Source organism: Trachinotus anak, unplaced genomic scaffold, assembly GCF_046630095.1.
Source record: "Trachinotus anak isolate AG129_WGS33_773 ecotype Australia unplaced genomic scaffold, CSIRO_AGI_Tana_v1 ptg000009l, whole genome shotgun sequence".
Classification (NCBI taxonomy): Eukaryota; Metazoa; Chordata; class Actinopteri; order Carangiformes; family Carangidae; genus Trachinotus; species Trachinotus anak.
The window spans coordinates 12,107,147-12,134,242 of record NW_027273860.1 but is presented as its reverse complement, the minus strand read 5'-3'; the positions used below and the strand labels follow the sequence as shown (position 1 = coordinate 12,134,242).

Genomic DNA, 27,096 nt, shown 5'->3' with positions numbered 1-27,096 from the left:
TCAAGCTTTTCACACATGATGTAAAGCGTAAAACAAAACAAAACAAAAAAGCCTTCTTCAATGTGGTTTCTTCCGATCACGTTCAATCACAGTCCACTTAAATCTCGCGTGAATTCCAGTGTTGATAAAATTACATGGGAAGAAGGGGACTTGATTGAATTGCTACAAGAAAAGGTATAAATATATCTTCGGGAAAAAAAACTCAATACATTTATATCTGCATTCTGTGGTACTTTGTTTATGGCACTGTGTTTTTTACGTAGTTTTGGACCGCTTTTGCTGAAAGACTTTTTCAAGCCAGGGCTAGTCTTCCGTATGGAAACCGAGTTGTCAGTTGCTATTACCTAAAAATACACAACTGTGGTATATTTATGAAGTGGCTGCTTTTGATTTAGATGTGGAAAGATAAAGTACATGCTCGAATCCACGTGTATATATATGTAACGCTGTCAACGTCGAAAACTGACGCAACGTCCGGGTACTTCATGGTGGTGTTCAGGGCTGCTGCTCTTCACTATGTTGAAAAGGTTGCTTTGTGGCAGTTTGTCTGTAGCCTGTCAAATCGTGAAGTATGTAGGTAAGCTAAGATGTCGTGAAAACACAAATATATCATCTTTCAGATTTCTTTCTGTACTTCACAAGTATCTGACAGTGTTTTTTAACCGTGCCTTGTAAGTAGGTCTAGTTGTAGAAGCTTTGGAGAGGTTACAGATGTACTTTGCTGCTTGTGAATATGATGTAAATTTGTGTGATAGAACTAAATTAATACGTTAGCTATTCAGAGAGAATATCCCCATTCTTCAAATATAAACTGTGGTGATATGGCTTGATGATAACGTCTGTCAACCAGGTGACTCGACCTTTTTAACTCAAGATTTATGAAAAGTCTATTATGAATCTTGTCAACATGTCAAGACCCTTAAGCCCACACCACAGCCTCCTACACTAGTTCATCTTGCTGCATCTTTTTACAAAAGACATTTTAAATGGTATAAGTAATAAAAGGGATGATGGCTGAATTTCATTTAGCTGCTTCGGGTTCAGGGCTCTGTTATTATGCATGCACAGCGTCCTGGCACGGACACAGTGGCACCGTTGTTAATGTCATTTGTAACGCCTGTGCCTTTCCTGTTAGAACAAGTCTTGTTGTGAAAAATGTCTGTTACGAAATGTCATTTAAAAATACGATGTCGCTCTGGATGCTCTAGCATGCCCTCTGAAGTGAAGCCTCGGTTCGTGGTTCTGTACGGATCTCAGAAGGGCCAGGCCCAATCCATAGCAGAGGGGATAGCTGAGGAGGCTGAGGATCATGGACTGGTAGCTGAGCTCAGCTGCTTGAACCAGAGTGAGAAGGTAGCTATTGCACATTAGAATGGTTCTTCTTGAAGTAGAGCTGTTTAAGCCTCTCTTTTACTGCATGGGTAATGACACACAATAACACATCAGTAACATATTAATAAAAGTGATCTTGCCTAATCATTGTAAGGATATTAATGTTATGTGTTTTAATGTGGACTGTGAAAACACCAGTCACTGATTAATCATATAACTGGTTCCAGTACAATTTGGAGAAGGAGAATGCCCCAGTGGTCTTTATTGTGTCTACTACTGGAGATGGGGAACCTCCAGACAATGCCCTCCAATTTGTAAAGCGCATCAAGAAGAAGACCCTCTCCACTGACCACTATAAACACCTTTGCTATGCACTTTTAGGTAAATTCTGTTATGAGGGTTTGCAGTAGCTCTTTTTGTAGCTCATCTGTGAATATGTGGAATTTGATATGCACAGCATATTTATGTAAGTCATTACAATGCAGAACACTGCACATTGTTTACTTTCTGAGCAGTTACTGGCTTGAGAAATCTTCATCTGTTTTACTCGGTCTGCTCCAGCTTTAGGAGACACAAATTATGCAAATTTCTGCAACTGTGGGAAGACAGTTGAGCGTCGTCTACAGGAACTTGGAGCCAAACAATTCTATGCAACGGGATATGCAGATGATGGTGTAGGGTAAGTTCTGCAGAGAAATGGAAGTTCCCTGCATTTGGCCTGTAACCTTCCCCCAAAGTTAAAATCTTTTGACCACACTGCTGTCATTTCATCATCTTGTGGACTTTCCTCTCTCCAGGCTGGAGGTGGTTTTGGACCCCTGGCTTGAAGGACTGTGGAAAGCAATCAAAGGAGCCTTATCAAAAATGGCATCTGATAGGACTGATCCCTCGAAAGGGGATGTGGGTGATTCACCAAAGGAAACTCCCGATTCATACATACCAGATGTCCAACTTAACCTCCTAAGCCTTAATGACCACCAGAGCTGCGAGTCAGTCAGAGCATCTGTAGACACGGACTCCAAATATGCATCTTCATCTTCTGATACACGGAATGCTGTTTCTGATCTCAGGCCAGCTTCGCTTGCAGGGAGCCCTGTGTTGGCATCCCAGTCTCATGGCACTGCCAGTGTTTCTACATCAGCACCAGAGACACAGACTGAGGATGCTGGAGTTCCACATGTTGCATTGGCAGCCTCACTGACATGCTCCCTGCCCCCACTGTCAGAATCTTCTCTTAATGTTCCTGCTCTGCCTCCTCCCTACCTTGATGTCTCCCTCCAGGATGTGGACACTGTGGAACAGGTGAGGAGTGCTGCTGCTGATAAAACCAGTATTTGTGCTATACTTCACCCTGCATCTGACATTTGTTTATTTCTTTTTTCCAGATTGTTGGACGGCTAAACGATGAAAATGTTCATGAGGTTCCCATAAACAGAGCTGTTCAGCTGACCAGAGGAGATTCAGTCAAGACGTCCCTCCTCTTAGAATTGGACATCTCTGTAAGTTTGACTAAATCCTGTTAATGACGTTTTTCTCCACCTGCACGATGAATTTAGATCTAGATTTAGATTTAGTCTGCAGTTTAAGGTGTAGATGCTTTCTCCTTATTCTCAGGCTTACCCGATGATGGCCTATCAGCCAGGGGATTCTTTTGACGTGTTCTGCCCAAACAGAGCCACAGAGGTGGAGGACATGCTCCACAGACTGGGCCTTCAGGACCAGAGGAACCATCATGTCCACATTTCTCTCAATAAGGATACCAAGAAGAAAGGTTAAGTTCACCTGTCACATAATTTTAACCTGCATGGCTAATGTACTCTTGAATTCTACAGAAAACGACACAGCTCTAACACAGTATCTCTTATGCGATTATAGCACATTGCATATGACCCTTATTTACCTTGTTTTAATGATTGATTATAATGATTTTCTGATGTTCTTTGCTCCCTGGCTGTAGGTGCCCAGGTGCCGACTTACATCCCCCAGCGCATTTCTTTGCTCTACTTGTTCACATGGTGTCTAGAGATCAGAAGTGTTCCTAAGAAGGTAGTGTACAATATGTCTAAACATTGCTCTGCAACTACTGTCTTTGTAAACTGCATCTGCCAAGCCACTCTTTTATGTGACATCCTATTTGTTCTTTTGGTGTATCAGCATAATAAGAAGGCAGATATTTTTTAGTGTCAGGTTTTCTCCAGTAAGAGCTCACTGCTTTTATTTGTATTGTCAAAGCTTGGAGAAGAGTGTATTACTTTTCAAGCAGAAGTGCATTTATTTGACTATTTCAACTGGCACTGATTTCGTTACTTAACAAGCCTATTGGTACTGAAATAGTCTGTCAGGACAGGGTCTGGACCCAAAAGATTTGTTTGGGTCCATAGTTTGGTTTCATAAGCTCAGATGGGTCAGAATTTAATGTGACTGGGTCAAAGGTTGAGTGATGATTACATTTTCCTGGTCTTCTGTGGCAATGGCGATTAACACATTTGGTGCATCAAAGTGTCAACTGGCCACCTTTAGCTTTGGCAGTGCCTAACTTTTGGTTGGGGATGTGGTCTGCACATACGGTTTCATACGCTTATCTAACTTTTGCAACATTCCTTTAAACGCTATTACTATACTACTCACAGTGGCTTTTGAGTCACTGAGACCCTTCCTGTACTCCTCATGCAGTTTCTAATTTCCATCTTGGAATTTATTTTTGCTCACATTGCATTCTCATCCTGATTTTTTATTATGCAAGTTAAATTCATTATTTAATAAACACATTACAGTCTATTGAAATTGAAAACTATTAATTTTCCTCGGGCATGATCTGCATCAGTAGTTTGCTGGTTTTTGTAAACAGCGCAGTAAATGACAAAAGGAAGACAATTTGTAAAATGTCAGAATATGGCAGCAGCTGAGTAGCTTCTCAGTAAATACAGCAATTTATATATTGTTCAGTATTCAGCTTTTTTTAGAATATGTTCAAGAACTTACCATAAAATGTTATGCAAAAAGAGTAGAAGACATTATGGAACATTAGTCCGAATGTCTTTTTGATTTAATAAGAAAAGCTTTTCAACTTTCTGTCAGTCCAGTTCCCTGCTGCATGTGAGACTTCCACAGACTCCTTTTCTCCCATGTTATTAAATTCCTGCACAGAAATTGATTGCTTCAGGTCAAAGTGTTGTCTACAGACTTACAAGGCAGTAAGACTTTTATTTTACAACACCTGTCTGTGTAATCCAAGCAGTTAATCTGTTTTACTAAAGCATTTACAACATCTATAATTTTTAAACGCCACGATTTTTAGGATAGTGAAAGGTAATAACCATAGCCTCTTAGTAAGTACATTTCCCAATAATAGCATCATATACAGGTAAATGACTCACCATTTCTACAGAGGCAAATGTTAGAATATATTACTCATGCCATCCAGAGACTCTGACATTTATAGTCACCATAGTTTGACATTCGTCAAATACTGGTGAAATGCTTGTTAAACTGGATGGATTGGAAGATCGGGATAATAATTAATAACAGTACAAGCTGCAAGAACGTGCCACTAATCTCTGCATTCATGAACTATAATGAATCACTGAAATTCTCCAGTACACTTAGGCATGACAAATATTTAGAAGTTCTTATAACCATATCAGCTTGATTAATAAAGTCTGATCACTCTAACAGTGGAGCAGCAGCCGAATTTTAATATTTCTTCATGAACCCTTAAATCCTGTAATTTAAATCACTGCCTACAAAAAGAATAGTAAGCTATAATTGATGAAATGCCATTTAAACTTCAGCTTGTCTCTTGCAACATAAACATATTAATTTATTTCATTAATTGATTTTGATTAATTTGCCAAAGGATTGAAAGAATGCTTCTTTGCCTCTACTAATTTTTAAATAACTGGAAAAGCATTTAAAAACTAAATGACAGTTTTATGGGGACAGAAACTGCGGCGTATATTAAATTGTCTGTACTCCATAGCTGGGTTGGTGTCAATTTCTACCTCTGCAGTTTTCATTTACCCAGAAAACCTACAAAGATATGCATTTTATGTAGCCTGTGCACAGTGTGGCATTGAAGTTGGTCCTGCTGCAGGGTCAAATGTATTAGGTGGCTCTACTTTTTACAGTGGTGAATGGGTACCTGAATCAGTGACTTTACATACGATTTCTCTCTTTCTCTCTCTCTCTCTCTCTCTCTTTCTCTATCTCTCTCTCTTTCTTTCTCTCTATCTCTGTCAGGCATTTCTACGAGCACTGGTGGAGCATACACGGGACGGTGTGCAGAAGAGGAGACTGCAGGAGCTTTGCAGTAAACAAGGCGCCACAGATTACAACCTATATGTGAGAGACCCAAGCCTCAGCGTTTTGGAGCTTCTCACAGCCTTCCCATCCTGCTCGCCTCCTCTCAGCCTCCTCATAGGTCAGAATCCCTGCTGTTATCTGACTCAGTCAGTTAGTCATAAGGTCCAAAAAGTGTGAGTCTGTGAGTCCATAATAAACAGGTGCACTGGGCAAAAACTATTCTCACCACAGTGTCTCCCGTAGGACTGTGTAAAATATGTATAAAGGAAACACTGTGCTAGACGCATTACACAACAGGCTGCAAGGAAACAACTCTGAAGTACAAAAACTGATCAAACATCACATTTAATTTTGTCATTCTTATTTTACTTAATCTTTGTGTCACGCAGCATGTCACAGGTACATTTCATAACCAGTATGCTCGTCCAGTAACTAATGAGAAAACAGACTAATATCGTGGCATATTTCTAAGATGTTTCTCATTTAGTTTTTTTTTAATTTTCTATTATAATGTATTCATGTTTAATTAAAAGCAGGCTTTCATGTTGCCTAAAGCAAATGGGGAATTACAGTGATTGACACATGAGTGGGATTTAGACTGCACCTGTACAAAATATCAGTGGAATAATTTACTTCAGAACTAGTTATTTCACTTTGAAAAAGACCTCAGGTTATGTCAAGTCTACCTTCTGTTGCTTGTTATTCAGGAAGGCTTGTCTGTCGGGATCATTTTTATCCAGTAGGGGTCACTGTAGCCCCAGTAACTAGAGCATAGCGCGCTTAGTCTCAAGGCTGATTTATGTGAGAGCATTTAATTATACTGAATGGTCAGACAGTGTACATCAGAGGGGTCCCCAGAGGACCAACACTCATTTCCTTGTCTGAAGTCCACATTGCTCCAGTATAGTTTTTGTGTCACCCTTCCTGTGATTATAACAGCGGTATTGTAGCTGCAAATTAAGAGAGATTCTCTCAGTTTAGTCATTATCTCCTTCCTGTCAATAATATTGATAATTTCTTTTCCACTTGTGCCATCTCTTCTTTGACCCTTTGAGCCAGCTGTTGGTATAAGACGAACATTTCTTTCAGCTCATTTAGATAGCTGGCTGGTCACTCACTATAGATCTAATAAGCTTTGACTGAAACTTACCAGACAGTGAAATTAGTTGGCTACAGTTTTACATACAAGTTGAGTTGTCCTTTAAAACAGCTGTGTCACAGCTCTTGGCCTTGCCCAATGTCAGTTATTTTTGGCCTACTTGCCCGCCCGGCACCTTTTTTCAGTAGTGAACTGATGGAGAAATTGGCAATCGGGACAGTCGTTCCCTCGTGAAAAATGTGGAGTTGGAGGGCCTTTGGGGCAACAGCTGTTATTTCAGGGACATGGGGCCGTTTACTGTTGAGTCACTGAGCTTTGCAAGGACACAAGCACACAGGGTCAGCTTGGATCATAGGTTAATGGTCAACTCTGACTCAGTGTGTCACTGTTAAAGTGTACTGCTGCATTTTTGTTCTGCTCTTGGTTCATTACCCTGACCAAACGGGAGGTGTTTGCTGATCAGAGTTTATGCTTTAATAAACAAACCATAAATAATGAGGAGAGATATGTCTCGGCCCAGATGTTTTTGGCCAAGTGCAGGCTGGGTAAAAGTAAATTCTGGGTATAAATTGAGAGAGATACCTGCTTCTCAGAGTCAGCTCTCTTGTTATATGGTCTATTGTTTCATATAGTGTGTCAGATGAAAACTTTGAGGTCATAGCCCCAGAGAGGTGAATGTTGTCCATGAGCGTCTTTTTCAATTTACTTTCCTGCAGCGTTCAAATAAAATTTTACCTGGGTGCAGTTTTATTCCTTTTTTTTTAACACTATTGTGACCTGTGGAAGAAAGTAAAGCAAACTAAAGTAAAGGGAATGCATCTGTATCCCAAGAGGCTACAGCCCCTTCTCTCTCCAGAAAGGCTTGAAATTTAAAATGAAATTTCCTGGTCACAGAGTCTGCACCGCATATCACATATATATTCCCACTTCATTCATTTAAGATATAATGAAATGCTTTGGAAAACTTTTAAATGGATTTGGAAAACCATGAGAAAGCAGGTCCCTTAACTTGAAATTAGCATTTGTAGACTATTAAAAAAAGGAAAAAACCCTCCCACAGAGAATTCCTTTGAATGCTTTAATGCTAACAACCTCCTTAATTTCAGCTGCAGCCAAAGAAATCCATATATCTTAAGAAATATAACTTTTATGTGCAACCACATTGCGATCTCATTTTTTTTCCTCTAAAATGGTCTTTCTGCATATAAATTGCAACGCAGAGAGACTTTTGAGATGGAATAGATTATATTGTTGTGCAGCATGATCGATGGTAGTCCTGAAAATGATCACTTATGAAAAACATAGTGGGGACCCTGGGACTGTATTTTTTGGAACAGAGACCTTTTTGTGAAATACATATCTTAAAATATATCCTCAAGCCACTCGCTGCAACAAAAAAAAAAAAACAAAAGAAAAAAAACAAAAAAGCTTTGCACTCTAAAGGTTTTAAAAGTGATATATCCCATCTACCAGCGGTATCATCATGATGCAGTGATGTCAGATGATGAATTGACTGTCCTCTGCCTCAGACACGTACTGTCACTCTGCGATGGAAAAGCAGCAACTTGAACACCATGCGGCTGCAGAGGATTGTGTTAATGTGCATTATACACCCTCTGATGGAGAGGCTTTCTCTGACAGATCGCAGAATATTGATGTATGTGATGTTTTGTCCAAAAAAGATTTTAGTACTATTTATTTCTGCAGATTTAGTCATAAGTGACTTACTGTGGGTTGCATCTAGAGTACAAGCATATTGATTATAACAAAACAAGGCCGGTATGCAATCTTAGCTCTCCTTGTAAAATTTGTCTTCCCTGCAGTCCAATATTTTTTCAGCCACCATGTCTAAACATTTGAACTTATTCAGACTGAATGGTTTTGGATTGTTTGTCCAATAGAATAGTCAATGAGAAATTTATAGAGAGCATTTGTCACTATTTTTTAATGTTGCATAGGCCTAATGATTCATCAGTTAATTAAGAAAATTACTGGTAGCTTAATCTTTAATGAAAATAATTTGTTGCAGCCCTAATCAAAATTATAATGAGACAATTTCTGATAATCCATATACAAAACATATACAAAACCAAAAAATAAACACCAGTAACACTATTTCTACTTCCCTTTGAAATACTATATGTTTATGTGCTAAACTTCAAACAAGTTGTACACCAAAGCAGAAGAAAGAAAATAAAAGCTACAAATTTATCCTGATAAAGGGCTTGTTTTTAACCTGTCACCCAGGCTTTCTCCGAGTAATTGGCTAACTGAAATGTTTTGCATCTGTGAAGCCAAAAACAAAAAGAAACCTATTTTCCATATCATCAAGATTGCACATTTTCATCTATTAGACTGAATATACTTTATAGTTTCAAAATTGAACAGTAAAATACCAGATCTCAACCCGGAACAGGAAAAATATTGAGAACATAATTCTTCCAATTCTTCCAGATTCATATATTACTATTCTAAATCTCCCTGAGCTTGTTTTTTTTTTTTCTTATTGTTTCTTTTAGTATCTGAAGGAATCTGGATTAGTAAAATCACTGGAAAAGTGGCTGTTTGAGCAGGCCCTATGTTTTTGTTCTAAAACCTTTCAAGCTTAGTTTAAAGCGTTTCCTGTTTTTTTTTTTTTAAAAGATCTCAGCTCAAAGAGATGAAATGGATGTCAAAGTGCAGAGCTGCCTCAGTAACACCCTGAGCTGTTTAGATGTCAGAGAAATCCAGAAAGAGAGGAGAGAGCAGATTTAGTCCAGCTGTTTGTCTTTCCAAGCAATTTAGCAGAAAAATGTGTTATTGTAAGGCCTTGGCTGGTACATATGGTGCAGCTCTACTCTCCTAGGTTCATCTATCACTGAAATACAAACAAAATGCAAGGGAGTGCATAGCAAGCACATCACACAGCTCTCAATCATTCTCTTTGTCCACATCTAATAGTTTGTGTTGGTCACAGTGTAGCAAACAGCATATCCTGTTGCTACAGCGTGAAAAGTTATACGTTTTCCTGATTTCTCTCGACACCTCCTCGCAGATACAATGCACACTACATATTACCCAAAAGAGGGCACCTTCATGGCTGGCATTGAAATAAGGTCTGCATAAGCAATCTGTTTCCTACTGGCTCCACATCTGGACACTTGGGATTCCATAACCCTGAGTTTGTAATTTCATAAATATAGAAGTGTGTCCTAGAAACAAGACTGAAACCTGGGTGGGGGTGGCTGAGGGTAGATTGGTTGGTAGGATGTCTCAATGGACCGAGATGACTTTCACTTATTTTGTCTCCTCTCTGTCATGGTTGTCTGTGTAACAAAATCTTAGCACAACATCAGGATGATTGACAGCTATGCTTGCTTTTCAGAGCACTTGCCGAAACTGCAGCCCAGGCCTTATTCAGCAGCCAGGTAAGGTGACAGAAAAATAAGACTGTAGCTTACATTTTTTAATACTGCATACTAATTTCTGTCTTATTCTTAGCAAATAATCATGGAGTCTTAGATTTTCCTAATTTCTGATCGTGTTTGCTAGTTGCACAGTAAGTACACATTAAGAAATTGTATTAAGACAGTGATACTGAATGTAGAATTAAGTCCTTGGATGTGTTTCCTTACAATTTAAAACATACACTGGATTTAAATAATCTATTAACCTAACTGTTAATCCAGTGATACTAAAAGGTGTTCAGTTATGGAAATGGTTTGAAATAGCTCTATTTTTACCTTGATGAAAAGGTCATGTTTTGCTGTTTGTAATGGTGGTGTATCTAAGTCATGGCATGTTAAGGGATTAATTGATACATTTCATGTATTTGAAGAACAAACTCTTATTTACTCAATTGCTATTAAAATATAATATGACGTCCTCTCCTCTTGTTTGCTTTCAAATAAGACACCTGATTAATTCTGTTTAGGAATCCCTTAATCAGTTGCATTCTTACAAAGTATAGATTGTATAGAAAATAGAATGAATATTTCTGAAAATCAGATAACATTTATTAGAAATGCATCAGAAAATCCAGACATTGGGCTTTCATGGCAGATTGATTGGCAAACAGAGATTGACGAGGAGGGCTGCATTTATGTTTGTCCTGAAGTTCAAATATTATTATATAATATTATGTGACCTTTTTAACGTTACTTTGTGAATTTATTGTTGATATTTTCTTTTTGTGCATGCATCATAATATAACGCTAAATCCTCCACTTATCACGCATACTCGACAGAGTTGGAGTATGCATGATAAAATACATATCGATCTTGCTCTATTGGCAGCTAGGAAATGCATTGCTATCCACTGGAGATCTGCTAGTTTGCCAGTACATTCATGGTGTATTGAGCTTTTAAATTATCTGACATTTGAGAGATTTTATTATGACATCAAAAGGGCTCCAGGAATTTTATTAAGTTAGGCATCTTCATAAGAATTTAGACACTGAGACATTTAGAAACTCTTCTAAAAAGAGAACAAAATGATCTGAAACCATCACCTATATATATACATATATATATATATATATATATATAAACATATTAACACAAATATAGACCTTATAATTATTGTTTGTGTATGTTTGCGTCTATTTGAGGTTTGCTCACTTTGTCACACTCCATGTCATGTTATGTGTAGCTTTGTTTGGATGGGTATTTGTAGATATAATTCCCTTAAAAGCTCAATGATGAAGGAGAAAACTGCACAAATGAATGGACTGTAAATATTGTGTAGTCTTTAGCCGGTTGTGCCTAGTTTAAATAGGCCCAAGTGCTCCTTCTCTTTGCCTCACTTAGCCTGTCATTGATTTGCTCTTCCTGTTAAGATAGTGCCCATTAAGTTTGCTTTAAAGCTCATGTGGAACAGCAACATCTAACGCAATGTCAAAACTTCTCCGCTCCCCTCATTAGTTCCTCACTTAGCTGCTTATTTGTGTGTGTGTGTGTGTGTATGTGTGGTGTGTGTTTGTGCGGAAAGACAGGGAACGGACAGGAGAGATGGTGGCTGTAGTTTATCAGATGGTGCAGAGACATTAGAGGCTTGCATTATTGATGCTGTGGTCAATAGAGGTCTCCAGTGGCCCACAGGAACTGGAGAGTGAAGGATGAGAGAGCGTGACAGTGCTTCAGCCGGGAATGAAGTCTGGAACAGGTAGAGGGAGAGACAGTTTTATTGAAGAAAGACAGACAGAAAGTTATTTTTTTCTCTCACTCCCAGCAGTATTTTTTTTTTAGTCTACAATGAAGCAGAAGCAGACGTTATTGTGTAGATGAGTTATTCCCAACCAGGGTTACTTTAATCCTTGGGTGTATTCCTACGGTTTCCAGGTGGTACATGGAAAAACGGAGGAATAGCTCAACTAATTTGAAAAAATTGGAATTACGACTTGATTAAAAAAATGAATCTAGATGGATTAGGATTACTTTAGTATAGGCGATGTATAATAAGCTACCAGCCACAGTAGGTTGACTGCACAGTACCTCTCACCACCCTGAGTCACATGTTGTGTTTGACAGCTAGTTATCACGTGAACAGAGAAATCAAAATAGTTATCTAAAAGCAATAGTTGAAATAGTTAACTTAAAGTAATTGCTAAGTATTTGACATAGTTAGTTTAAAGGAGCTATTGGTATAGCTAAGGTTGGTGCTACACAGCCAACCTTAGCATTAGCAACAGCTGTTTACTTACCAGTCTAGAAGAAATGTTGCGTGTTTGGCATCAAACTTAATTCCTTTACTCACCAAGAGCTGTCTGCAGCAGTGGAAAGCAAAGCCAGTGCTAACTCTTCTCTCTACCACTTCTTTTCATCTACTGAAGTTAGCACGCTAACCAGCTAACCCCAGCTGGCCATTTTGTCACTTTCCAACAGCATCTCACTATAGCCTCCAATCTGCACTGAAGACATGGTGCTCAGGGGGCATATTATCTTGTCTCGTCGTGTTTACAGTTGAAATAAACAGTCAAGAGTAAATGCTAAATAACTAGATAGCTAAAGAAATGGAGAAATGGTTGTATTTGTTAGCTAAACACCCATTCAAAAGAACACAACAGGTGGTGTTGATGAGGGGGTATGACTGGGCTGTGGGGGTGCGTCTGGTTTAGATCATAATTTAGCACACATCAAGGTTATGTCTGTATTTGTAGTTAATACTGAATCCTTGTTACTTTGTTTAGCCCTTAAATTTTCTGAACATGATGTTGTGCGAATCATTTGTGCCTCTCTGTATCCATCTGTTCTCCCTCTGCTCCTCTGGATTTCACTCCATTTTTCACTTCATCTCTGTGTATCTCTCTGCTTGTCGCTGTCTTTCTCTATATCTTGCACACACACTGTCACACACCGTTGTTTCCCTCTACCCCTGTCTTCCTCCATCTCAAACTCTCTGTGGTCCCATCGCTATAGCTCCTGTCTTAAGCACCCGGGAAAGCTGCATTTTGTCTTCAACGTGGTAGAGTTCCCAGCATGCTCTGCACGGCCTGCGGGGAGGCGAGGCTTGTGTACCGGTTGGTTGTTTGACCTCATCAATCCTGGCCTGGTTTTCCCTGGGAAGCCTGAACACTTTGGCAGCCAGGCTCTGCCTAAGGTAATGAGTACACTGGAAAATAGAGGGCTGAGACTAGAATGTGCAATTTTGTGGGCTCTTGGTTGGCTTACGTATTTGTAAGTGTTCACAGGTGGTCTTACAGTTATAACCCCCCAGTCATTGGGAGAAAAGAAATAGATGTACTTCTGTAGGTTACACTTTCCTTACTTAAAATTTTGTAATAAAATTATCAAGAGAGGTGGACTGCCCATTTCCCTTCAAATATTCCAGTGCAAGAGGTTCCCGAGTAAAAGAGATGGCAGAATATCAGAAAGGTGTGCAGTTTCTGGAATTAGGGATTCAACCTGTTCGTACTACATGTTTTAGGCTCCTCTGGAAGCTCAGTTTTAATGTATGAGACACCAAAAAAAGAACGAGCTTTGGGCCAGTTGTGTGTGGTTAATTAAAAAAAATAATTTAAATTCAAGCAAGTAAATCCTCTGTAACACAGACTCTATGGATTCCAGTTGGAGCTCATGAGTTTTCTCATTAGTATGTCGTAGAATATTAAGTAGATCAATTAATAGATTGGTAAGCCCATAGTGACTTCTCAGCGTTGTTGTAATTACTCTCATTATTTTAAATGCTTTCTAATGCCCTCTGGCCCTCAGATCCATGTGAGTTTGAGACCGAACTGCTCCTTTCGGCCTCCGTCTGACCTGTCGGTGCCCTTCATAATGGTCGGACCTGGCACAGGAGTTGCTCCCTTCATTGGTTTCCTCCAGCAAAGGTATGGCAAACACTACACGACATTATGTTATTAACTCACACCACAATAAATAACATTTTTTTCAAGTATCATTTTGCAAATGTCTCTATCAAAAGAAATCAATTACATATGGCGATGCACTTGATCCTGTGCCAATGTCATACAAGTTACAGGATAAGCAGCTGAAGTAGGTCAATCAAATGTCCATGTCAAGCATCAGAAGCATGCAGGTTATGTGCTGACTGATGCACTGTGTGGCACAGATTACTCCAGCTGAAATTCCTGCACCACGTAATGAATATTCAAAATGTTCAAGTGATGTGCGTGAAGTTCACATCATCTATGCATATTTTCAAGTAATCTGCAGAGACAATTCAATGAGACCCTGCTCAAAGCTGATAAAAGTCCACATCATGTACATCTCGTAAGGCATAATAAATCTAGCGGCAAGGTCTGCAATCACGTCGGGGATTATTTCGGATGCCTCACTTGTCTCAACAGGAACAAATTAGACCCTCTCTGATACACACGTTTACGACTTGGGATGTAATGAACAGCAAGGAGTCAAGGTAATGCATGTAGTGTTATTGGTTTGAAAGTAGGAAGTCCAGTAGGTGGTGGCCACAATGTTGGAGTAAATCATTCCTTGTGATTGTCGAGTGCATCGTAGCTATCTACAGTTTGTTTAACCACGGCAGTAAGTCTGAATGCCTGAGGAGTGACAAATGTGACATTTTGTTCAATTTTCGGAGCTTCTGAATTGACGGGTGAATCAAGATTGCAAGAAGCTGACCTGCCAGAAGGATTTAATGTGACTAAAGCCTTTCTATCCAGCCGGATGCCCATATGTTGAACCAGGCCCACAGCCACCATGACTTGTCAGAAAGCGGAGTAGCCTTTTTAGTCAGACTGACATGTCTAACTCTTGGGTGGCTTTGTATAAATGAGGTTGTGCCCCAGTCAACTCCAATTGTCTCTAAATCCCCCGGATGTCTCCTCTGTTGTGGCGGGCAGCATCGGCGGGTGATTGCTCTGAGAGGTGACACGGCATCGGCTGAAGCAATGGCAGGGTGGTGGATTGTCTGCAGCAGATTCCTGGGAGGATGAGAGGTCCTCTGGGGTGAGAGGTGTCTCTGCTTTTTTGGGATGCAGGAGCACTGAAGATGGCAAACGTTTTTGGACCAACCTAGTCACACCACTCGCAGACAGACTCCTCTTCTTAATGATCAAGGTTGAGCCAGGGGGAGAGTACTCTGGTGAGCAGCAGTGATATGAAACTATCCGTCTTACTTTGATCCTTCCAGCGGTACCCAAACACTGCTCTTTCTAAAAAATAAAAAAGATATCAAAATACACATTTGTGTGTTTTATTAATGGGCTGTCCTTGCAAACCTGCTTGTCAGTGCAAACAAAACCCTCAGACCTTGGCTGATTCTTGGAAGGCTTTGTTTCATAATACAATAACTACACCTAATCAAATGCATCCCAAATGCATAATGTTTTAAAATTTCTTTCATTAAAGTTCAAACATGTTTTTTCTTTTTATTTCAAGAGGCTCTTCACTGTTGGACTACAAACCCATGTGAACTGATTGATCAGCTTGTCTGACTCCTCAGTTCTTTCTCCCTCTCTGTGTCTCTCATCCTCTCCCCTGCTAACTGCATATTGTGCAGGAGGATTGTAAAAACCTTGTCATGGTGCGCGGCATTGTAAAGAATCGAACTTGAGATTCCAAACAAAGCCTCGGTGGCTGACGGTGCACTCTGATAGGAGATAACAATCACCAGTTTGTCAACGGGACGCCATATCAGCCTCGAGGCCTGAGAAGGGTCCTGTTAGCAACAGAACAACATGGGGACACTTCGATCTTCCTACCTCTCCCCGTTTCCCACCCCCACTGGTTTTCGATGGCTGTTTGCAAAAGTACTTTGTGCGAGTTTGTTGTGCCGTCAACAAGTAGAAGAAGGTCTGAGGCTGACTTGCTTTTGCTAAGAGGTTTTAATAAGGCCCCCAAGTTGTCTGGTATTGATTGCTGTCGTTTGCATGCAAGGATTTTATAGGGAATGTAATTTTCAGCGTTTTTGTATTTAGCCTGGAGCAGTGACAGTTAAACAAATATTGTATTTTAACTGAGTAGTTAGCCCTAATCTCCTTAGCAGCTCTAACAAGCTTTAATTTTGGAAAAAGAATCTGTTTGTTCAGTTCAATACTTCGGTATGCCAGTAGGCATACTTGGCACATTCAAGATGACAACTTGTATTAAGTTTGTGTGAACAAATATTGAGCTTCGTTTCATCAGTGTAACCAAACAGCTGATTACAATTAGGCTACAGCATCTTGGTACTCAACATTGTTCTGTATTATGAAACTATTTGAATTCAGTATGGTTGAATGTATATGGGTGTAATTCCGCAATTTAATTCCAGCGATTAAGCCTCGAGCCGTCGTTGTATGTGGGCTTTTATTTTAGTTCTTGTTATATTTTTATCCCTAAAAGCCACTCAGCAAGACTTGCACGAAGCGGCAAAGAAAACAGATGAAAGATATGAGATAATTGTGATGTTTACCAAGTCTTCACCTCAGCTTCCCCTGCAGTTTCCCCCTCCTGCTGATCATCTGAATGGCACTGAAAGGCAACTGCTTCTGATTTCGACCCCAAATGGAGTGCTCTGTGGATGCTGCCTTCTCCTTTGGGATTGTATTGCAGGCTGTTATAGTGTGGGCATGTGATGTGATGTGATTTGTATTCAGGGAAGGCGCCGGTGTGGTCTACTCAGAATGGAATCCAGGTTTTTCATATTGGTATTGATTCCTTTAGGGCAGGCGGCGAGAGGAGAGAGACGAGCCCACTAAAATGAGTTTACTTGAGGCTGTTTGCAGATCAGAAGAATCTCGTCCAGGATGCTAATGGATGGGATCTGAGTGTTCAGATCAACTCAGCCAGACAGCTCTGTTACCAGGCCTCATTCACAGACTTACAGTTCAAACAAACTTCTTCTCCAAAGCGTTTTTCTTAACTAAGTCCATTTAATTAATACGGAGCAAAACTTTGTTTCAGTATTCACATTTAGACTTTTGCATTGATTTTGTTTTTTTCGCTAGGGTTAATTAGTGTAGAGCTGCAATTAACTATTGTTCAAACATTATTTTCATGATTTGAAATATAACAAATATGTTCATCATTTGCTCTAGAAAATGTCAGGAAATAGAAAACAAATTTCATCACAGTTTTCCAGAAGCAAAGATGACGTCTTAACATTGCTTACGATCCAATTTACAATGACATTAAAGAAAAAAAATCTTAGAAGCTGAGACCAGCAACGGTTTGGGATATTTGTTTGAGTGAATGCCGAAACCAGTGGTTTAAAAATTAGAAAATTAAAAAAATCCTGCCCCAGTGCCCTTGTACTTAATAAATTTTTCTGTACTATTAGCAAAGTTGGGGAAATAAGCAACAGAAAAATGAGACAAATGGAAAGTTTAGTGAAATAACATTTTGATGATCTTTATTAAACTTTTTAGACATAAAAAGCTTGCTACATTTTCTTTCCTGACCTTTGTTTGGACTCACTAGTGAAAGTCCTTTCCATCTCATCCTTGTACACTTCATCACGCTGTCAAAAATCTAATATGCTAAGCTAATATGATTTTTTATAGTCTCTGTTAGTCCACATGAAATTGATTCATTCAACTTTAGTACCACTCTACATTTTTGCCCCTCCTGGGGTGCAGCCATGTCCTGTGAGGAGCCCCCCCCCCACAATAGTTTGAGAACCACTGATAATGAAAGTCCTTCTCCCCTTAAAAATATGTTTTGCTTATTGGTTGTTTTGGTTGTTTGACCTTTCATCTGCTGAAGGAAAGTTTCCCTGTGCTCAGCCTAAATCTGAGTTATACATATGAGATGATTTTCCATCACAACTAGTATGGAAGCCATTCGTGGTCCATTATGGAACTTAACTGCACAAGTGTGATGTGGAGACTTGATTCAAGCAGAAAAGTTTGCAGCCATTTTAACTTTGTGACTGAAACACAAAGCATGATTCAGTCTTTACATAAATAGCAAAATATGGAGTTTAGGGGAGCCATCACCTTATCCTCGGAGCGCAGCAGCGCAGCACAAAGGGCCTCGGCTCTGTGCCTCTCAGTGGCATCCCTCAGCTCCTTGTTGTGGTCAGTCACTTCAACCCCACTCCTCCACTCCACCTGCTTGCAGAAAGGGGTAACAGATAATGCCACACTCTTTAGAGAGTCAGCTGACTGATGGCATCATGAAAGGTTGAGGGTCAACTGTTCTTATCTGGGAGAGAGCTGTCACCTTTGCAGCAGGTGTGCAGCACAGATACCGACAACCTCACAGCATCTTTGTGCCGCTGTGTTGTCATTGCCTGCAAAGAATTCTGGGAGCTTTGCCAAACTCCCAAGCCACAAGAGGAATCACTTTTGCAAGAGCAGTTTTTTTTTTTTTTTTTTGCACACAAGCACAGTTGGACACATAACCATACACACAACACACCCACACACAAAGCACAAGCCCTGGTTTCATTTTTGGTAACTGTTTATTGTGATGGGATCTATCCTTCTGTTTGGGTGAAATTTAATCATACATATAATGTCCTCGCTGCAGCATGCACAGTCGTTTCCGCGCATTAGGCATTTGTGGCACTCAGTGTACTGTCATTGTAGAAAGTGCTTAATGGTGTCACTACTCTTCTTTAACCTCTGCTGCTAGGAAGGACTTCCTCTCCTCCATCTGCTCTGCTCGTCTGTTAGTATTGATTGACCACTAACGTCTGTTGTTTGACTTTCAGAGAGAAGGAGAGGCAGGAGAACCCCGAGGCCGCATTTGGCGAGACCTGGCTGTTCTTTGGTTGTCGCCACAGAGGCAGAGACTACCTGTTCAGGTAAGCTGTGTTTCTCTTTTCCGTTCGGTGGTTATAACCAGACTCCATACTCATACATTCACATATATCTATACTTAACCTTTTGCAAGTCAGACATGCTGTTCTACATCATCAGCTTGCCCCAGCATAATCTTATTGAAATCTTTGACCTCAATAATGTACATCTCACTGTGTATGCATGATTGTCATTTTCTTGTGAGTGAAAAGGTCCAGGAATACTAGTGTCTTGTTGCTTTGCCTTGTGCGTGTGACTCAAGGCAGCAAATTGCAAAGAAGTTATGTGACTGTTTATTATGGCTGGGCTCTAATAGGCATTTCTCTTAAGAATCCTTTTCTAAGTTGATCAAATATCTGTATTTGGTAAGCTCAGAAGCTAATGAATCTCTCCACAGTTTTGGCCTTGTGAATGTGATATCTCAGTAATGCCTTGAGGAAATTTCTTCAAATTTGGCGGATACAATCATTTGGATGCAAGGATGAACTGATTAGATTTTGGTGGGGACAAAGATCAAGGTCACTTTTTAGCCAGAATGATTCTGGATAAACAGGGCTGTAACCTGAAACCAGTCTGAGTGATGGCAGCATACAACCATGAGGTGGTAATTCAAGTTATTTATTAGCAAAAAGTAATGTTGCTTACATTTCAGGCAAACATTTAGCTATTATGTAACATTCTCAGGAGCTGGTGGAGACAAAAACGGGGCTAAAAGGAGACTTACATTTGTCAGGTGGCTATGAATGCTAATGTTGCTAACAGGTTTGTCAGATCAACTTAAAAGGTGACAACAGCTTTTTTTCTTGCCCCCATAAAGCCAAAAAATCTGGTGATGCAGGTTGAAGTGTTGTTTTTTTATATTAAGGATTTAGATATTGATATTTGAGGTTTAATTTTTAAATCTTTAGTTTGTTGCTTAACGTTGTTGAAAACTAAACTTAAACAGATTCAGTAATGGATACAAAAAGATTCAGTTTTGATAAGCAGATTTGCTAAACCACAACCCTGCTTTTTGTTTTATAGAGAGTTATTGGTTTAGTGCTCAGAATTGACACAATATTCAGTATTTCCATCCAGTGTTGGTTTGAAATTGTATCCAACTAAGTTGTATTGAATGTACTACTTTTCCTGTATTGATCCTATGTTATGTAAGCATTGTAAACTGACATCACCCTGTGCGTAGATCATTTCTCATATAAGTTTGCTTTGGCTTTACTCTCTCCTGACTAGAAACTCATTGATTGGCTTTTCCTAGTATCAGTAGTGCGCATGTACTTAATGCTGGGGCACTGATGGAGTTCTTTTGCAGGATTAAATTGTGCGAATGGATTAGTATCCTTAATCACACAAGAACAGATCACAGAGGATGTTGTTTGTTCCCCTCTGTGTCCTCTATCCCTTAGTTAAATACCACCTCACAGCCAGGTAGTAGGCGGTGTTTGTTCACAGTGTGGGCTTCTTTGATGAACACCCCCACAGTGTTGACCAAAGCGATTAGTCTGTGTTTTATGAGCCACCCGTGAAGAGTTGCACTCAATTTAAATAGGTTAGCAGAATGAGAACAACATACCTGCAGTTGAATTGGCCTGCCTGCATTCATCTCTGTTGGATTTCTCTAAAAGTAAGTGCAATTTTATGTCACATCGCCTTGGAAACATGGTTAGCATAGTTTATAGTACTTTTTAGCGTCCCAGATTTTTTTAAAGAAAAGTTCAGCTGAAGTCATAAGTAGGAGTTGAAATTTAAACTTGCATAAATGGCTTTTTATGCTTATAAATATTACAAAATGTCAAGACTGGATGTGCCCAACATCACAATCTTGCTATGAATTTTCCAACAGGAAAAAACAAACAAAGCTTGCAATGTGCCTCAATCACTCACAGCACTTAACATCCCTGTGAGAGGTTGATGCCAATCTGGCTGCTTGTCACATCAAACTCGTCCTCCCCTCCCCTCCCCTGCCCTTACCCTCCTCCTCTCCCTCTGATTTCTCAGCCTCTTTATGACATGTGATTTCATGCTGCAGGGGAAACATGACTGGAAGGCCTGCTGGGTTCACTTTCGGGTCCGGGATATTGCCACAGGCTGTTGTGTGTGTGCAGAGGAGTCTGGCAGGTTTTGCCTCTCAGAAAACCTTGACTGTTGTTTTTTTTTTTTTTTTTTTTCCTAAGAAGTCAACTGTCCTTTGTCAAATGCTGGTTTCTGCTCACATGGTTATCAGTCTATGATGATTCATGTTCAGACGTCAAACAAAGAAGACTCCGCCATCCTTCTCCTTCTCATGTTCAAACAGATTTCACAATCACACATCTTGGTCAAAAGAATGAGATTGTTGTTATAGCTCTGTCTTCAATCAAATGTGAGGTGGTAAATATTGCAAGAGAAGCAACAATTCTGGACGTCTCACATGGAACAAAGACCATAATACTCCTATTACTCCTTATGTTAGTATTCTAACAACAGTGTCTATGTGTTACTGAAAAATGCCTTATTTTAGTCTAGGGGTTACTGCAAAACACAGACCCCTGAGGCGAAGACCTTCGCCGATGATCTTAAAACTGTGGCTTGTTGTGAGTGTGTGTTTTTACTCATTCTGACTGCTTAGCTTTAAACAAGATGCTCTAAGCCACAGTAAACCGTACTCCCTCCCCACATTCTTCCTTCCTTCTCTTCCAATAGCACCCCAGGCCCTGTAAAAACACTGAGGCAGAAGAAGGAGTAGTTGGCAAGCGAACCACCGATAGGGAGCAAGGTTACACCCAACTGCAAGGCTGGCAGAATTGATTATAAAAAGATGCTTATAAAAGTGACTTGACCTTGCTTATGAAACCCATATTTTTTTGCACTTCTCTCGTTAAGCAAGATGAATTGGTTGCCTGGCACAGTTTTGCTCAGACCTTTTGCCCATCAGCGTTCTGTTTTATCGAGCTTGACAGGTTTTTTTTGTTAATAGGAAATGTTCTGGGGTTATATGTCTTGTGAGATGGTTAAAGCTATTAGTAAATATCTTTTGGAAGTGTTGGTTGTGGAAGGATAAACAATTGGTGTGAGAATTGAGTTAAATTCTCGGCAAGCAGTTTCTACATGTACTTATTGATTATAATACAAACTATTATTAAGAATGTGCATGTGTTTTTCACTGTTACATGATCTTTTCTCCACATCATTAACAGAATCTTTCCTGATTGTAGCTTTGGAAAGACTCATTTTCACCAATTAGGACCAACCTGTCCAAGACTGCAGGGATAACCTTGTAGGAAATTTGATTCACAATGAGCTGAAATGTTTGGATGTGACTCTGCATGCTGTCTCCTTTTCCCAGAGAGGAGCTGGAGGGCTTTGTGTCCAGTGGTATCCTGAACCACCTCAAGGTGTGTTTTTCCAGAGATGACCAGGAGCAGGAGGAGGAGATGGAGGTCACCACCTCAGTAGCTCGACCCAGATATGTCCAACACAACCTGCTGCTTAACAGCCAACACATCACTGAAATCCTGCTCAAACAGAACGGTCACCTCTATGTCTGCGGGTAAGACTGACACTGATAACAGCAATTTAGTGGTGACTTTAATTTTAACCTTAACTCATCCTAAATGAAATTGTCTCTTCTTCCATGATGTCCACCTGGTATAGCTGTGTCATGTTCTGGCTCCACTCACACACACATCTCCTTGTTATTTAATCTGTATAAATGGCTTTAATTTTTCACAATGGACAGAAATATGATATTAAACTATACATTTCATGGGATGGGTGGGTGGGGGGGGGGCTGAAACTGAGAAAATATGAGACTGATAACAGTGATCACTTGTACAGTATCTGCAGTGTAGTTCCTGTAAGCTAGAGACCAATAAGCGTGCATGGAAATGTGGTTCTGTTTACACTGCATCACAAGCTTGTTCTCCTACAAATCACGACCTCCTAACTTTAGATGAATTTCTTTGAGAAATTTGCAACCTGATTGATACGGTGAAGATGAATATATGTCTGATGAACAAGAAGAAAGTGATGGATTGATATAATGGCATGGAGTAATCAGAAGAGATGTGCTGAGGGGGAGAGACTAAGAGCAACAGTGGACACTAACATTATTCCGTGGACTGATAGCGAGGCATCGAGCACCCCAAAAACAGAGCTACAGGAGACTGGTGGTGTAGATGCAAGATGCAGTCTGTGCTCAACAAAGCCAAACGAGGCAGAATGAAGGTGCTGCATTGATTGACTGACAGTATTTCACAGAACCCAAAGGGGAGAAGTGGCTAATCATGTGGTCTGCACATTTCCCCAACCAAGGACAGAGCACTTTATTTTCTAATGCTAAGTTTGTACAAGTTAAAAAGGCAATGAAAAAATGGCAAACTTTGTTCCCAAGCATGCACAGTGGCCTCTGCCTTACATGAACTCCCCTCCAGAGACTGTGAAAGTGATCACCATTATGGGTCTGTGGAGCTGGTTCACAGTGTGGCCCACTGATGTGTTTTTAATAGTTTTTGGACAACAATGTAGGTCAATGACACAGATGCACAAGCTAAATCAGATTCTGGATATACACACACAGTATACTTGTGAGGACACATTCGTTGTTGTTTTGGTCTCTTCATGAGATTTGCTGACAATCATCAAAATATAGAAAATCTGTTCATCAAACATCAAAGTTTGATGAAAGTTAGATTCATCAAACATCTTTTTGACTGTTGCATTTGAGTACCTGGCATGAAAGCAGCGCATCCAAATGAAGTTTGTCCTGTTTCTAAGCCCATGGTGTGTATTTTTGCCAAGTACAAGGCAGACTCTCAAAGCTCTGAAAGATTATCCATCCAGATGATCAGGTCTAACTGTTGAAACGGGACAAAGCATCGTACATAAGTAAACAGGGAGATTACAGAGAGTGGGATCAAAAATGACAAGGTACATATGAATCTTTCTCAATATTTTAAGTGAGGTAAACAGTGAAAGTGCATTTACACTACTTCACACCAATGTACAAATACATTAAAATATAATCGCTCTTCCCAGTAATTTTGTTATGACTTTTAAAACAAACAGCTAAAAATACTTTTATCAGGGATGTCCCTTAAGTGACATGACCAAGCTGAATTCATCTGTTGGCCAAAGAATACTTCTGTTTTGGAGCAAGGCACTAAACTCATGAAAAATAAACAGTAGCGGTTGAAGTGCCAAGCTTAAGGGCAAGCTATTGAGGGAGAAGACAATCGTACCTATGTAACTATCACACTTTTTTCTACATATAATCAGTAGCAACTTTCTGCTCACAACATCACTTTGCTACTGATGTCCTCACACTGATGCAACATTTTGTACAGTTTGTAGCATTTATAGCGTGTACATAACCTCTTCTGCCCTTTCCAAAGACAATATGTTCTTCCTGCCAGTGCAAAGACAATAAGACAAAGTAAATCACAGATGGGGTTAGGGTGCCGTGTCAAGTCTCATCAACAGTTCTACGGCCCAACATCACGTTCTTTGTTTCTCCTCTCTCATCACTGCCTGGCCGCTTACCTCCCCTTTGAGTAAATGACTTTGGAAAAATCAGAACAGGGTAAATTTTTCAGAGTCAAAAAACATCACTGTTGGATGATGAATCTCTCCCATTATGCTGCAACAGCAAGATAGAGATTTCAGCAATATCCGTCTGGGATGAACTCCTGGACTTGCAGCACTTGCTGGTGTCAGATTGCCACGACGCTTAGACACACAAAGCACTGTCTCAAAAACATGTATATTAATTCTGTTTCCCATTTTACTGACATATTTGTGCCTCTTCTACCTTCCCCAGGGATGCTAAGAACATGGCTAAAGACGTGAATGACACCCTGATGGAGATGATTAAAACAGAGCTTCAGGTGGACCAACTGGAGGCCATGAAGAGACTGGCAGGGCTGAGAGAGGAGAAACGCTACTTACAGGACATCTGGGGCTGACAGACGATGACCAGATAAGGGCATTTTGCAGCATCCACTGAGCTTTTTTTCTTTTTTTACAACTTACAAAAAAAAGAAAAAAAAATCAGCATACTCAGCTGTAACCTCTAGAGCCAAAAAAATTGTGGATGCTGAAGCCTTGAGGTAGTTTACACCACCCAACGTTACCAAGATGGAATGTATCATGGTAGCCCGGGGATCGGTTCACTACATCATCTTGGGCTTTGCTGTTTGAAAAGAAATAACCTTGATCAGGGAGGTAGTGCCGGAGATTGGTCCTGGAGTATGAAAATGTGTTTTAGTGTAGGAAAGCCTCCTCCTTTCGTCCTGTCTGGGGAAAAGGTATTTACTTCCGTCAGCTGTAATGGAGTGATTTTGAATAGACTCAGAGTGAGATGTCGCTTCAGCCTAGATGGAAACAACACAGCAATCTGTAGTTCTTAAACAACACAGACACACAGTAAATTGTTTATTGTCAGTCAAGGACAACATAAATCATTTTTTCATAATTGTTTTTGTTTTTGAATTGTGCCAATACAGCTCACTGCCAACGAAATGCACCACAGTTTACCTCTAAAGTCATAATCAGACATCTCGACTGATTGGTTTTCTCCAGTATAATCTCGTTTCATATTTTATCATATTTTATATTTCTAAATACTGTGGATATTGCTCACCTTTTTTCCTCTTGTGGACATCACGAAGACAGGTTTGGTCCTAAAAATGGCAAAGTGACAATTTTATAAATTAAGTCTACGGAGATGAGGACGTTGTCAGTAATTTATCATTATACTGTGTTAAGTTCTAAGTACACAGGGCGTGAATCTCAATGATAATGTGCAGCTCCGACCGCAGCAATTTATCTAACTAACTTTGTTTGTGTCTGTGTCTGCCCCCACACACCCAGCAGCCTGTCGGTGTGGAGACTACAAACTCTAACTTTTCTAACTCCTGCAAAGCTGACTAAAATCTCCCAAACTGTGGTCAAAACAAACACAACTGTGACTTATGTGATCAGGAATTAAAAGACATTTCAGTGTTAACTGTTGTTGTCAACACTTTTTCTTTTATCTGTGCATGCACAGGTGTGTTTTGTAGATGACCTTACGCACATGTATTTTAAGGCTGTGGATGCGGATGAGCGTGTGTTGGGGGTGGAGGTTTTCTTGGCATGTTCATGAGGCAATGGAAATTATGTGTGAGATAATGAACCCTGATTGATTGGGAGTGATTGTATTATTTAAATTTAGAGATAATTTGATTGTTCAGGGTGACTTTGGTCAGAAGATGAAAGCGCGCTATGCTAATTAAAGGCTTTTCGCAATGGGCTTCTTAGCACAACGCAGAGCCCCAGAGAGCGGCTTCCTGGAATTAAATCTTCTAACAGCAGTCTTTTTATTTATCCTCTTGTAGGGAGGGGAGAGGAAAACATGTTTACAATCTCCACCGCCTGCGCCGTAGATGACAACCCATTCGCTACATTTTTTGAGCCGAGTAAACAAAACATTTACTGTTGCAGAAAACAATCCCTGATAGTGAATAATTGGTTTAATACAGTGTTGTCAGAGGTAGAGCTGTCCTTGTGTTTGTCCAGGCGCAGCTGGCTGCACCTCCTCACCCTCATCTCTCACTGTCCTGCTGCTTCACCAAGTCACAGGAGCAGCAGAGGACAAAATCAAAATAATGATGCGCTGTGTGCCTAACAGCACCACCAATCTCATGTCCCACACACATGATGATATAAAGCTCCCATGTAACGCAAGATCACAATTTGTTGTTGGGGAAAATTACAAAAATGTTCACGCATGTTGTAACAAGAAGGAAAGTTTCATCAAAGTATCAGATTTAAGAACCATGACGTACACTTTGAGCTGAGCTGCTCTTATTTACCTTCGCTATTAACATGCCCTCATGTTCATTTAAAAAATGGCCACAACTGTAAGACAGAGAGCCCGCTGGCTGCTTGTGTCACCCTGCCCTGCAACTACCCAGGACTGATGAAGTTTTAAATTATGTCTTTGTAATTAAAAAGGTTCACATTGGCGATTTTTGTCCTGCAGTGAGAGTGAAACACAGAGCTGAGGAGGTGGTCAGGAATAAATCAGAGCGCTGGAGGTCAGGGTGACCGCACAATAGTAGCACCTCCATGATAAATATCCCTTGTTAAGAGTGGCTTAAATGAAGCAGAAAGATGTGTGTTGAAGATAATGACTGTTATTATAGAAGTGTTGATTAAGCC

At 40.0% G+C, this 27,096-nt stretch overlaps 1 protein-coding gene across 2 annotated transcripts; it reads left to right on the top strand.

Annotated features, from left to right (window-relative positions):
- Positions 1 to 96: 96 nt before the first annotated feature.
- Positions 97 to 25,900, top strand: mtrr (5-methyltetrahydrofolate-homocysteine methyltransferase reductase). Of its 2 annotated transcripts, none has more exons than XM_071485364.1 (15): positions 97 to 174; positions 1,209 to 1,353; positions 1,560 to 1,713; positions 1,894 to 2,011; positions 2,130 to 2,634; positions 2,718 to 2,831; positions 2,947 to 3,103; positions 3,290 to 3,378; positions 5,572 to 5,752; positions 10,098 to 10,140; positions 13,130 to 13,310; positions 13,922 to 14,040; positions 18,831 to 18,923; positions 22,241 to 22,444; positions 24,713 to 25,900. In XM_071485364.1, the coding sequence occupies exons 2-15, from the start codon at positions 1,210 to 1,212 to the stop codon at positions 24,855 to 24,857; spliced, it is 2,247 nt and encodes a 748-aa protein (XP_071341465.1). In that variant the 5' UTR covers positions 97 to 174; position 1,209; the 3' UTR covers positions 24,858 to 25,900. The 2 variants fall into 2 exon arrangements, with proteins under 2 accessions (XP_071341465.1, XP_071341464.1); XM_071485363.1 differs by lacking the exon at positions 97 to 174 and adding an exon at positions 365 to 577.
- Positions 25,901 to 27,096: the final 1,196 nt, after the last annotated feature.

Coding starts and splice junctions, on each gene's coding strand:
- mtrr (XM_071485363.1), top strand. CDS start 396: ATGTGGAAAGATAAAGTACATGCTCGAATCCACGTGTATATATATGTA. Junction 1,714..1,893: donor CCTTTGCTATGCACTTTTAG/GTAAATTCTGTT, acceptor GGTCTGCTCCAG/CTTTAGGAGACACAAATTAT. Junction 3,104..3,289: donor TAAGGATACCAAGAAGAAAG/GTTAAGTTCACC, acceptor CCCTGGCTGTAG/GTGCCCAGGTGCCGACTTAC.